Source organism: Hyaena hyaena, unplaced genomic scaffold, assembly GCF_003009895.1.
Source record: "Hyaena hyaena isolate Hyena2069 unplaced genomic scaffold, ASM300989v1 scaffold_91, whole genome shotgun sequence".
Classification (NCBI taxonomy): Eukaryota; Metazoa; Chordata; class Mammalia; order Carnivora; family Hyaenidae; genus Hyaena; species Hyaena hyaena.
The window spans coordinates 834,638-848,764 of NW_024080725.1; the positions used below are offsets into that span (position 1 = coordinate 834,638).

At 40.7% G+C, this 14,127-nt stretch overlaps 1 protein-coding gene across 5 annotated transcripts in view; it reads right to left on the reverse strand.

The window, feature by feature from the left end:
• The window catches only part of CUNH2orf76 (chromosome unknown C2orf76 homolog), a 56,681-nt gene that overhangs the window by 13,552 nt on the left and 29,002 nt on the right, over positions 1-14,127 (reverse strand). For all 5 annotated transcript variants that reach the window (XM_039234882.1, XM_039234881.1, XM_039234883.1 and 2 more), the window contains exons 3-4: positions 5,530-5,580; positions 1,088-1,125 (exon numbers count right to left, since the gene is read on the reverse strand). In XM_039234882.1, coding sequence (XP_039090813.1) covers positions 1,088-1,125; positions 5,530-5,580 — 89 coding nt within the window. The remainder of the gene's footprint in view (positions 1-1,087; positions 1,126-5,529; positions 5,581-14,127) is intronic.

Here is a 14,127-nt window from a genome sequence, read left to right on the forward strand (position 1 = left end):
CCAGTAAAAGAATGAAGCCTGTGGCCACAGTGGAGGGACATTCTAGCACCCACACAAAGTGCAGATTCCACACCACAGTCCCAGACATGCGTGACATTGAATTTTAAAGCATCTGACAAGGGACACTGTCAAATTTGTACGTACAATCCTTGGGATAAAAAAATAAAGTTATTGGAAAGAACCAGGGCTGCCAGCACCTTGATTTTAGCCCAGTGAAACTAATTTTGGACTTCTGGTCTCCAAGGCTATACGAGAATAAATGTGTTTTGTTTTAAGCTACGAGAACAAAAATGTTTCTTGAACTTACTAATTCACCATTGATAGCCATACCCTGATGTTATTTTCTTTGTAATCTCTGGGAGACGTTTATTTGAAAGCTGACTGAGTTTATAGTAGGCATCTATGACTAGAGAAGACAATGAAATTAGGCGATTCAAAAACAGATACTTAATTCAAAAATTGATGGGGCACCTTGGTGGCTTAGTCGGTTAAGCATCTGACTTTGGCTCAGGTCGTAATCTTGCAGTCTGTGAGTTCGAGCCCCTCATTGGGCTCTGTGCTGACAGCTCAGAGCCTGGAGCCTGCTTTGGACTCTGCGTCTCCCTCTCTTTCTGCCTCTCTTCAACTCATGCTCTTTCTTGCTCTCAAAAATAAATAAACATAACAATTTTTTAAAATTGTTGTAAAAACACTCCTACAAATGAGGCATTGTGCTATGTATTAGAGATACAAAGAACAAATTACAGTCCCTCATTCTTAAGTAGTTTGTATAACAAAGATCGGGGCGCCTGGGTGGCTTAGTCGGTTGGGTGGCGAACTGCGGCTCAGGTCATGATCTCACAGCTCGTGAGTTCGAACCCCACATCGGGCTCTGTGCTGATAGCCTGGAGCCTGCTTCGGATTTTGTGTCTCTCTCTGTCCCTCCCCCAGTCACACACTGTCTCTCTCTCTCTTGAAAATTAAAAAAAAAAAAAAAATTAAAAAATAAAATAAAATAAAAGAAGTACATGTGTTCATTTGCTCATTCATGGTGATGGCTGACAGTGACTACTTTCTGTGTGTCAGACGCTGTACATATGAAACGTACCTTTGATTTATGTGCTTGGTGAACAATCTTTAGTTTATCTGAAAGAAAAAAGGAAGTCTTTTCACAAAGATCATTCTACAACTTCATTTTAACCGTGTGGAATGGGAAGATACGGCTATGAAACTGAGAAACTTAAGTCCTTGCCTGATGACCAGTTCACTTAAAACTCCAGCACAGTAAAAGAAAAAGAACTCCTATATATCATGAAAAGTCATTGCTACATACAGATCTGTGAAAGCCCTGGTCTTCAGCACACACACATGTATATGCCGTAACCTGCAGTCAGCTTGGCACATCTCCCCATACAATAGAAGACTGATGAATCATGTCACTCAGTCCTGTTTGTTTGGTTTTTTTTTTGGGGGGGGGGGGACTTGTAAAATGCTACAATGAGCAAATAATGTAAAAAGTGTCAGACGTTAACATAAGCAGTTCAAAAAAATCTACCAGGCTCTCAGAACACAGACAAGTGACAAGAGGTCAAATGGTCACCCTGACATGTTGTCACTGCTCTCAGAATACAGGTTCACTGGTAAACTGGCCAAGGCTGCTAATGCCCAAACAATATCAGTATCCTGGTTTTCAAATGATGTGCAGGCTCACACCATCTAATCTGCTTTATTCAATCCTCCTTCACTCTTCAATTTGTTTATCTTGAAGTCAGGCTGCCCTGTGCTTTTCCAGTAAGTAATTTCTCCACATCAGGTAAATTCTGACTGAGTAACCATGGCCTCTTAATTATAAACAGGCTCAGCATTCAACAGGTTTCAAGTCACAAAGTTTCCAGCTCTTCACTTGGTTTTATTTAACCATTTAATAAATGTACTTTGATTACATGTATTATTATATCTGAATAAACTCTTAAACTAAAATTCGTTTCTATCAATCATGCGGTTTGATTCCATAAGGAATTCCAATAGTGAAACCAAAGGATCTACTTTAAAAAAAGAAAAAAAAGGCCTTGATTTAACTCTATTCTAATAACACAAAAGAAAAGGGCAGCTGTCCAGTTAAGAACTAGCACTCTGAGTTACCCATTATTTTAAATAGTCAGCTTTCAATGATCAATTGTGATTTTTAATACAAGGTCAGCTTAATCCTAGGACTCTATGTATTGTTAAGAACTAAAAATAAATCTAAGTGAAAAATGCGTATTAGGAATGTAAATATACCACAATTGCTAAAATTAAGCTTATAAGGTACACAAGAAAATAAACAAATTGGTTTTTGGATTACCTATTATTCTGAGTATCCCTTTCTCTTTTTCTCACTATAGACAGATACTGGTTTATAATTAGAGACAAGATAGAAAAGCCAGTAACAGATTTTAAATAAAAGGATCCTGCTTAGGATTCGGTCGTTTAAGTATCTGACTTGACTTCGTCTCAGGTCATGATCTCATGGTTCATGAGTTTGAGCTCCAAGTCAGGCTCTGTGGTGACAGCTCGGAGCCCGGAGCCTGTTTCGGATTCTGTGCCTCCCTTCCTCTCTCTGTCCCTCCCTCGCTTATGTGCACACACGCGTGTTCTGTATCTCAAAAGTAAATAAATAAACACTAAAAAAAATTTTTTTTAAAGGATCTTGCTTTAAGTCTGTTACAATCAATATGCAAAACTGTAGTTTGGCCTTACCAAATATTAATTATGTTCTATATATTTTCCTAATGAACCTTTAAATTAGAAATATTTTTGCTCTAATGGGTTCTGCAAACCCACAATAAGAGGGCTACATTTTTTTTTAGCAGAAGAATAATTTGAACAGAAATTTTCAGATTTTCCCCTTCAACAGAAACGGGTAAGACATGGTAAGAAACAACAAGCTAGCAAAAAATACTGTACTAATAATAATGCCCCTTTCTTGTTAAACATTTTTTACTTGTTCTCACTTTTTTAAAAAATCTGCATAATTTTTAAAATATTTTTTTTTTTTTGAGAGAGACAGAGACAGAGCCTAAGCAGGGGAGAGACAGAAAGAAAGAGTGGCATACGCAGAATCTGAAGCAGGCTCCAGGCTCTAAGCTGTCAGCACAGAGCCCAACACGGGGCTTGAACTCATGAACCATGAGATCATGACCTGAGCTGAAGCTGAACACTTAACCGACTGAGCCACCCAGGCACCTACCCGTCCCCGTCCCCACCCCTGCTCCCGGCCAAAATAAATCTGCATTATTAACAGTAGCAACACCTATGGGTATTGTGCCCTTAATGCAAATTCCTTGAGGAATGTAACCTCATGAAAATAAAAATTTTGTGGGGTATTCAATGTGTTCACACAAGCTTTGTTTAATCTCACACAGCCTTACGAAACGAACATTCTTAGAAGCTGCACACTGCCCAGCCACCAATATTTACTACACACATGCAGAGTGTCTAGATGATAAGGATTTAAAAATAAGACAGCATCGGATATGCTTTAGAACACACAGTCTGGTCAGGATAAATCAATAATAGATGTAGATGCCAATTAAATGGGAGGAGGGGCCCTGAGAAAGCGCAGACTCTTGGTGGCCTGGCCGAGGGAGCCAGCCCTTTGCCCAAGGGCACAAAGACTGAAATCTGACTCTGCACCCTTTCCACTCCCCAACACCCAATGGGTTTTATCTCCCCCAGCGCATGTAGTAATACTGAAGGGCAGTGACAGGTGAGAAAGTAACATTTGGCTTTTCTTAGTGGACACAAAGCAGAAGACGGTTACAAAGCCAAACCCAGGCTGAGTTACTAAGTCACTGGAAGGCTATCAAAACCCTAGTTCTCTCATTTCTAATTTCACAGATAAATGTATTCACTTCTTCGGCCAATTCACCTAAAGAGCACACAAAACCTAGAGCAAAGCGGTGTTAAAAAGGTGGAAAAATAGGGGCGCCTGGGTGGCTCAGTCGGTTGAGCATCTGACTTCAGCTCAGGTCATGATCTCATGGTTCATGGGTTCCAGCCCCACGTCAGGCTCTGTGCTGACAGCCTGCTTCAGATTCTGTGTCTCCCTCTCTCTCTGTCCCTCCCCTGCTCACTCTCTGTCTCTCTCTCAAAAATAAATAAACATTAAAAAATTTTTGAAAACAAGGTGGAAAAATAGAAAAGGTACATTATCTACCACCATGATGATTAACAGTCAGATATTCTAATGCCAGTATCTGAAACTTATCTTTCAAAATAACTTACAAGGAACACAAGTTTGAGTATATGCATGCACTATATGCATGCACATGCGTGTACATCGTGCATGCGCGCTCACACACACACACCATGCAAAAAAGGAAATGGCATTTGTAGGTTGATTCAAGTTTAAGGTTATACTGCAAGTCATTATACTCGGAAAGCCATGAAAGCCAGAATTGAGAAGTTTCATATTTACTTAACCATGCTTTTTATTCCTTTCTCTTATTCAATATTTAGTATGTAAATTCTTTAAGCCCAATAAATCAAAGTACTTCCACTCAGTGCCTTCAACTTCTGCTTGACTACCCCTTATGACCTCACAATTAGTATATGGATATTAAAATGCAGATACACGGTGAAGATTGTGATTTCAAAGTATTTTAGGTCATAAGTTGCTCTACCAAATGGGAACAGAATTAAAAGCCACTGCAAAAATAATGATCTAAGGTAATAAAAAATTTATACTTGAAAAAATGTCTGTACCAATTAACAGAAATATTTATTAGGTGCGTCATAATTTTCAAGTGAAGTCTCAAACTCAAAGTTTGGTGAGTGTCACTATACTGAAGGTTAATAACTGTACCACTTTTTTACCAAATAATGAAACTCAACTTCCTGCCTCATTACTACATTTTAAAATCAACACTGTAACATACAAAATTGCTATATAATATGCTCAAGTTACTGGCATTTAAAATGTTTAATCTCTTCTTTTAATTCCCAGTCTTTAATCATTTTTCTTTTCTGATTACTTTACAAAGAAATTCATTTTAGACATAGTTCGCCAAATATGCTATTTATTCCTCATAAAGAGGCCATTTTCATCCACGATTACAATTTACTTTAACGATACACCAGGATTTCTAGCTTTCTAAATAAACTTCCATATTGGTTTTTATTTATAGATAAACTAATTTTTAAAAGCCAAATTCGAATTGCTATCAACATAAAATTAACATGAAATTATATTAATACACGCTTTTATTTTTTATTTTTTTTTTTTTTAAAAGGAAATTTTAACTACGTTTTTTTTTTTTTTTAATGTTTTATTCACTTCTAGGAGAGACAGAGAGAGAGAGACAGCGTGAGCAGGGGAGGGTCAGAGAGAGAGGGAGTCACAGACTGAAACAGGCTCCAGGCTCCGAGCCGGCAGTCAGCACAGAGCCCGACGCGGGGCTCGAACCCACGAACCGTGAGATCATGACCCAAGCGAAAGTCGGACGCTTAACCGACTAAGCCACCCAGGCGCCCCAATACACGCTTTTAAAGAATAAGAAAATTAGTTACCATATTTATAATTTCTGAATGGTGGTGGCAGGCTGGTCCTCAAAGGAATATCTATAAGAGAAATATTACTTTTATTATATTCAAATAGATACTCGTTGCATATTATAATCTTTTGCTCTGTTCTTCTAGACCTCCAGACTAAGCTACTTTGAAAAATTCGATAGAACACAAAATGATGCTAACATGATATCAAAGTCCAAAGATCATCTTAAACAATGGAACCACTAAGAACATGTAGAGCTGTTATTAGCTAAACTAAGAATTCAGCAACATTATTAAATGAACTGGCATTTTATGAAATTCAGCAGCATCTATGCACATTTGAAATATACAGCATTCATGTGCCAGGTAGTATTTTCTATATATTTGATGTTAGTTTAGCATATGAATCTGAGAATTCCTTGAGGGTCTTTGACCAGTAGGGGAAACCAATGATCTAGAAGAGTCTTACTACTCTTACCAAAATTCAGATAACCTACAATATAACTACTCTACCTCAGCAAAGAAAGCAAAATGAAAGCAAACTAAATATTCTTTTTAAAAGAGCATTTCAAATACCGGCATTAGTTTTCATTAATAACAACTGACGCCACAACCAACACCTACAGAGGGCAATTAAATTATATCAAAATTACATATGCACATGCCCTATGATCTAGCAATTCCACTTGGAAAACTGATCACCGAGATACACTTTGCACTCTTGCACATGTGTTTAATACAACGTACATACACTGTTGCTACCTGTAGCACTGTTTGCAATACCAATGCTTAAAAAAATCCAAGCATCCTCCAGTGGGGGGACTTATCAAATAAATTATAATATGCCCAAACAACGAAACATAGTTTTTCAATTGTAAAAATAAAAAGAGGCAAAAGAAGTGCTCTACTAATATGATAAGATCTTCAAGATATGTTAAAAGCAAAGAAAGCATAAGGCCAACCATTATTTTTAAAGAAAGCCACCCTTTAAGTAAAATGGGGGGGAAATAAGAATACATGTGTGTAACAATCTTAAAATTTGTATGGAACCACAAAAGACCCCAAATAGCCAAAGTAAAGCTGAAAAAGAAAACCAAATCAGGAGGCATCACAATCCCAGACTTTAGCCTCTACTACAAAGCTGTAATCATCAAGACAGTACGGTATTGGCACAAAAGCAGACACAAAGACCAATGGAATAGAGAACCCAGAATGGGACCCACAAATGTACAGCCAACCAATCTCTGAGAAAGCATGAAAGAGTATCCAATGGAAAAAAGACAGTCTCTTCAGCAAATGGTGTTGGGAGAACTGGACAGCAACACGCAGAAGAATGAAACTGGACCACTTTCTTACACCATCCACAATAAACTCAAAATAGATGAAAGACCTAAATGTGAGACATGAAACCATCAAAATGCTAGAGGAGAAAACAGGCAACAACCTCTTTGACCTCAGCCGTAGCAATTTCTTGCTTGACACGTCTCCAAACGCAAGGGCATTAAAAGCAAAATTGAACTATTGAAACCTCATCAAGATAAAAAGCTTCTGCACAGCAGAGGAAACAATCAACAAAACCAAAAGGCAACCGACAGAATGGGAAAGATATTTGCAAATGACATATCGGATAAAGGGTTAGTATCCAAAATCTATAAAGGACTTACCAAAATCAACACCTGAAAAACAAATAATCTAGTGAAGAAATGGGCAGAAGACATGAATAGACACTTTTCCAAAGAAGACATCCAGATGGCCAACAGACACATGAAAAGATACTCAGTGTCACTCATCATCAGGGAAATACAAATCAAAGCCACACTGAGATACCACCTCATGCTGGTCAGAGTGGCTAAAATTAACTACTCAGGAAATAACAGATGCTAGTGAGGATGTGGACAAATGAGAACCCTCTTGCACTGTTGGTGGGAATGTAAACTGGTACAGCCCCTCTGGAAAACAGTGTGGAGGTTCCTCAGGAAACTAACAATAGAACTCCCCTATGACCCAGCAATAGCACTGCTAGGAATTTACCCAAGGGATACAGGAGTGCTGATGCATAGGGGCACATGTACCCCAATGTTCATAGCAGCACTTTCAACAATAACCAAATTATGGAAAGAGCCTAAATGTCCATCACCTGACGAATGGATAAAGAAGATGTGGTTTATATATACAACGGAATACTACTTGGCAGTGAGAAAGAATGAAATCCTGCCATTTGCAGCAACGTGGATAGTACTGGAGGGTGTTATGCTGAGTGAAATATGTCAGTCAGAGAAAGACAGATATCATATGCTTTCACTCATATGTGGAATTTGAGAAATTTAACATAAGGGAAGGAGGAAAGATAGTTACGAACAGAGAGGGAGGGAGGCTAACCATAAGAGACTTTTAAATACAGAGAACAAACTAGGGGTGGATGGGCAGTGGGGGAGTGTGGAAAATGGGTGATGGGCATGGAGGAAGGCACTTGTTGAGACAAGCACTGGGTGCTGTATGGAAGCGATGAATCATGGGAATCTATGTCCAAAACCAAGAGCTCACTGCACACGCTGTACGTTAGCCAATCCGACAATATATTACATTTTAAAAACAGAATATATGCTTGTATTTGCTTATGCTTTCATGGAGTGGGGAAGCGCATGGTGCACCGATCAGAGAAAAGCAGTAGGAAGAAGACTTGTCACTGTGTTTCCTTTTACATTTTGACCTTAAAACTACATGAATGTGCTATCTAGTAAAAAAAAAAAAAAAAAGTTTTCAAAACCCCACACATCTGAATTAAGAAATATGTTTTTCCCAGCTATGTTTACCTTTTAGAGGTCGCACAGGTACAAAAATTAAAATATAATTTATTCATTCATGTCACAAGCATTTAGAGTGCCTACTTTAACTGTGTTCCAGGGACGAGGTAAATAAGGTAAATAAGAAGTCACCAAGACAAGTCCCCACTCTGAAGAGCATGTGGTCCGTGGCGCTCCAGTAACAAAGGTACCTTCAAAGCCGGCTTATGTGGGGGAGGCTCACCCGCGACACATTAGCACCACCCAGCCCAGCACCAGTGGGGTCCAGACTCCGTGGGCTGGTCCCAGGCACAGGTGTTTAAACACAAAACAAAAACCTAACATGATTCTTAGCCAAACACATTCTCCGGGGCCAGCCAGATGACATGAGTGAGGAGGCAGGTGAAACGGAGGGTCTGTGAGATCTGGGAGCACGTACCCCGTTAAAGGGCCGGCTGCCACTCATTCTAATCATTGGTCTAAAGATGTAAATGAAAACGTTAAAACAAACAAACAAACAAAAAGTCTGGGGGGAGGGGGTTTAGGTGAAACTTTCTGACTTTTAAAACACCGCAGGCCCAAGCAAGCCTCTTCGGAGCCAGGATGCACCTCCAGACCCTGGAAGTCTGTGGCTCTGGCTTACCAGGGAGCAGAGGCTTCCTTTTCTCCTTTCTGTGTCTCACTTAATGAATTCTGGGCCAAAGAAGTGTGAATTAAGCATCAGAACGGGGAATTAGATCTATTTAATTTATTGCCATTTATAGTTCCTGAATTAGACAATGAAACGCCCCGAAGGGGTGAGGGAGAGAACGGAGGGCTCCGTGAAACGGCGGCGAGCATTTAGAGACGCCTACATTTGAAGAAATCCAATCACTGTCTTACATTCAGTGTGGACTTCTGGGAGAAGAGGTGGTGACAGACAAATGGCAGCAATTCCTCTCTCTTCCCCTAGGTGTCAGCTCCAGTGCCAACACCCCACCCCCACCCCCACAGAGACGCCTTCCCTGTAGGCCTAGCTCCTGGCGAGGGTCTCCTCTCTGACTGTGCCCATCATGACATTCCTTACAATTATGGTTCTATCTGTTATTTTGGTCTCCCTTTGCTACGAATTCATAAATTCCATCAGATTAAGACACTCTGCCCTGTCTCTTAAAACCTAAGATAGTGTCTGGCACATAACAGGTTAATAAACACTGGTTCCATCCATGTGGGCAGGGGCCGCAGCCTGTTTTCCTACTTGTGTTACCGGGACCTAGAAGAGTGCCTGGGCCATGCCAGATGCTCAAAAATATTCATGCATGAATAAATATGACCGAAGCCTTTCGCTTGGCAGTTGACAAATCCAAAGTCCTTAACCCAGGGTGTCAGAGCTAAGACTAGAATACCACCCCCTCTACAGCAATGAGAAAGAGTTAGCTTCTGCACTGGTGGGAAGAGGCCAGATGGCCAACCCATTACAGTGACATAAGAGCTTTAGTGGAAATACATGTAAAACTGCCTGAGGAGGAAGAGAAAAAACCTTCCTCATGAAAGAGGCCATTTCTCATTTTGCACTATGACAGATAAGGCTGTGAGAATTCACATGGGACGTACGCTTGCACTTCACTCAGAAGTGCAGTGGACGGTCCGTATGGTAGAGGTAGGTTTACCCTTCTAAGAAATTGCCAAATCTGAGGCGCCTGGGTAGCTCTGTTGGTTGAGAATTCAACTTCGGCTCAGGTCATGATCTCATGACTCGTGAGTTCAAGACCTGCATCGGGCTCTGTGCTGACAGCTCAGAGCCTGGAGGCTGCTTCAGATTCTGGGTCTCCCTCTCTCTCCGCCCCTCCCCTGCTTGTGCTCTATCTTTTCCCTCTCTCTCTCTCTCTCAAAAAAAAAAAAAAAAGAATAAATGCTTAAAAAAAATTAAACTAGGAGCACCTGGGTAGCTCAGTCAGTTAGGCAGCCGACTTCAGCTCAGGTCATGATTTCACAGTTCATGAGTTCAAGCTCTGCATCGGGCTCTGTGCTGACAGCTCAGAGCCTGGAGCCTGCTTCAGATTCTGTGTCTCCTTCTCTCTCTGCCCCTCCCCTACTCATGCTCTGTCTGTCTCTCAAAAATAAATAAATGTTTAAAAAAAGTTTTTTTTTCTTTAAAAACTAAAGGATCTACAGTATATTTTGTAATACAGACTAGAAAGCCTCACCTCAACACAGTGTTGAAGGACAAGTCCCTTTGTGACAAGGTGATCATGTGCTGTGACTTTGCTACTACAAAACTACCTTGTTCTTTTCTTTAAAAAAAAAAAAAGAGGGGCACCAGGGACTCCTTCTTTATAGCAAAATGTGAAATAATAAATTGTAGAAAGAATCACAGAGCAAGAAAAGTCCTGAGTTTCGGGAACATCGGCGATTCGGATAAGAATCACTGACAGATACTAAAATTACTGGAAACAAGGTAGGTGTATGGTCTCAATGTTTACCACTCCGTATATGCTACTTAGTAACCAGAAAGACACTTTTACAGCAGAGAAATCTGGTAGCCGGTGCCTTAACCAACTGACCGAAATTTGTACGATCAATAACAGGACCAAGCAGCATCAAGTGCTTCCTGATGTGATGCAAACGAGAACGAATCCCCTCCAGCCGAGGTCAGCAAACTGCTTCTGTAAAAGCCTGCTAGTCAACACTTGAGGTCTCCTGAGCCGTACAGCCTCTGTCACAGCCATGGCCGGGCTCCGGGAAACATCGTTTACAGAATCAGGTGGCAGGTCAGACATGGCTTGTGGTAGTTTGTCCACCCGCAGCCTCTGCAGTAATCCTGCCAAAAATGGTTAACCTGAATCTGATCACGAGAAGACAATCATATAAATCTAGACTGCAGGACATTCTATATAAAAACATGGACCTGGACTTTAAAAAAAAAAAAAATCAATACAATGACAGACAAAAGGTGGAGGTGCCGCTCCAGATTAAAAGAAATTAAGAAGACATGATGTGCCAAGAAAAGACACGACGGAACCTTAAATACATGCTTCTAAGAGAAAGAAGCCAGTCTGCAAAGGGTACATTTTGTGTAAGTCCAAGTACATGATACCCTGGAAAAAGCAAAAGTAGAAACATTAAAGGGATCAGCAGCTGCCTGGGGCTTGGGGGCGGCGGGGGGCGGGGGGGGAGGGGGTGCGTGCGGGATGAACAGGCAAACCATGGGGGAGTTTTAGGGCAGTAAAACTATTCTGCACAACATGTGATGGTGGCTTAACACAACATTACTCATTTGTTGAAGCCCACAGAACTTTAAAGCACAAAGAGTGAACTTGAATGTGTGCAAAGTGCAAAACAACCATTTAGGAGAACAGAGGATTCCTGGAAAGACCACAGACAGTGACCAGAGAATCCAGCTGAATTGCAAATGCATGAAGCAACCTTCCTGAAGGCAGTGGAAGAAAGGCTGCTGATCTAATTAACTGTGGCAACGAAGAGATTTTGTAAGACTAAGGCGAAAGGAGCCGCACGAAAGCGCTGTGCTCTAGTTAATATCAAGTTGCTTCCCGGAGGGCAACAGAGGAACAACTCTGATATCGCTAGACATGTAAACTGAAATTAAAGAATTAAGTAAGTGGATGGCACGGGATGGGAGCTGGAGCTCTCTTTCTTGGAGTGGAAAGACAAATATGCAGGGGGAGGGAGTTCGGAGGATACAGGTTGGAATGGATTGGAAAACATCGGGAAGGACTCATGTTTAACATATAGATACAGATGGTGACATGAAAATACTTAGAGATATGTGCATGCGCACAGGTTGACACCGTTCTTCGGGCTTTCAGCTGAGAGACCTTCAAAGAACAATACCCCAGGAGTGAGGACCACACCTCACACCCAGACCTGGGTTCAGGAACCAGGCTCCTTTGAGAAATGGCTGGCTCTGGGACAGCGACAGGAAATGTACACAGTGAGCCCGAAGCATCTTAAAGGACCAGAAAGAAAGAAAGTACTCAAAGCACACCTACATACAGAGATGGCATGCGAGGGATAAAGGAGTTCTGAATCCAAAGGCTTGGATAAACCGTCCACGGCTTTCTTCGGTTTTGTGGGTGAGATGATTTTACGTTCAGAAGCAAGACCTGAAGTGTTACAAAATATTTAAATGCTTCCAAATCAAAGATTAATTAAGAGGTCTTCTATATCTAGATAACTGGTTTGCACACTATTCTGAGTCTAGAAGGTCATCCATATAAGGTAGTATATATGGTACCTCTGTGATCAGAATATCTGAACAACATCCATTCCCCATAGGTTATTAAAGGTTTATTTTAGTTTATTTATATACTCATACATAAATATAATCTTCTATACTTATATACTTATTTATAAATAAGTGAGTTTATACTGATTATACAACTTTAGGTTTTAATAGCATGACGTTGTGGAACAGTGATTATCAACAGAGAATGAATCCCATTTAACCAAAGTTCCTTGGCTGAGGGAGAAATACAGAGAGGTAAGGCAGGAGACTAGATGAAGGATGGCAAAAAAGTGAAGAATAGTTAGAAAGGCAAGAAGGCATCTGAAATAACCCCAAAAGATCGTGGGGCATGGGTGTGGCTTAGTCGGTTAAGCGTCCAACTTTGGTTCAGGTCATGATCTCAAGGTTCGTGGGTTCAGGCCCTGCATCGGGCTCTGTGCTGACAGCTCTGAGCCTGGAGCCTGCTTCAGATTCTGTCTGTGTGTCTCTCTCTTTGCCCCTCCCGTGTTCGTGCTCTGTCTCTGTCTCTCAAAAATAACCATAAAAAATAAGATATCAATGTCAAATTAAAAGAATTGAATGTAGCATGTGACCTTGGATTTTCTTTTGTTATGGTTCAATGTTAAGTTCTTGATTTTGATCATTGTACTGTAATTATGTAAGAGAATTCCTTGCTTTTAGGAAATATACACTTAAATATTGAGAGATAAAGGAGAATCATGTCAGCAATATGGCTGGCTAAATGACTAAGAAAGAAAAAAAATGAAGGGGTAAGTTCAGTAAGAGAGGAAAAGGAGAAAAAGAGAGAAAGGTGGGGGGAGAGGAGGCTAAGGTAAAAAAAAAATGTAACAAAATGCTACCACTTCGAGAACCTGTGTGAGAGCATCTAGGAATTCTTTGTCCTATTTTTGAAGCTTCTCTGTGTCTGAAATTATGTCAGAGTGGGGGAAAAAAAGATTTAAGTTGGATATAAAGTGATATATTTGTCAAAACTCATGGAACTATAATCTGTCCATTACATCATATGTTAATTCTATTTCAATTAAAATAATAAAAGCTTATTCTAGATGTTTTATCAACTGTTGATGATTGGAACACTTCAAAAATTAAAAACGAGGGTTAGAAACCCATCGAGGTCCTACAAAAAAGCCTTCACGCCTACTGAACGTCAAGCTCAAATGACAAACTAGTGCCAGCTGGTCTGGCTGTCATTTCTGTGATTGCAGTGACGACAGCACTCATGAGTCTCTGGCTGTACAGACAGAGGCCTGACACTTTCCTACCAGGCTCCCCGAGGGGCCTTCTATGTGCTCGGCCAGGTGACACCACGGGCTACGCTGCATTCCCTTGTTAATCAACCTCCAAATACCGAATAAGCCCACTACAAGCAAACCGAGATCTTAAATTTTTTTTAATTAAAAAAAATGGTGGGAGAGGGGGAATGGCACCTGGGTAGCTCGGCTGATCAAGCATCCAATTCCTGGTTTCAGCTCAGTTCATGATCTCACAGTTCGTGGGTTCAAGCCCTGCATCGGGCTCTGTGCTGACAGTACACAGCCTGCTTGGGATTCTCTCTCTGTCTCCACTCCTTCCCCGCAGATGCTCTCT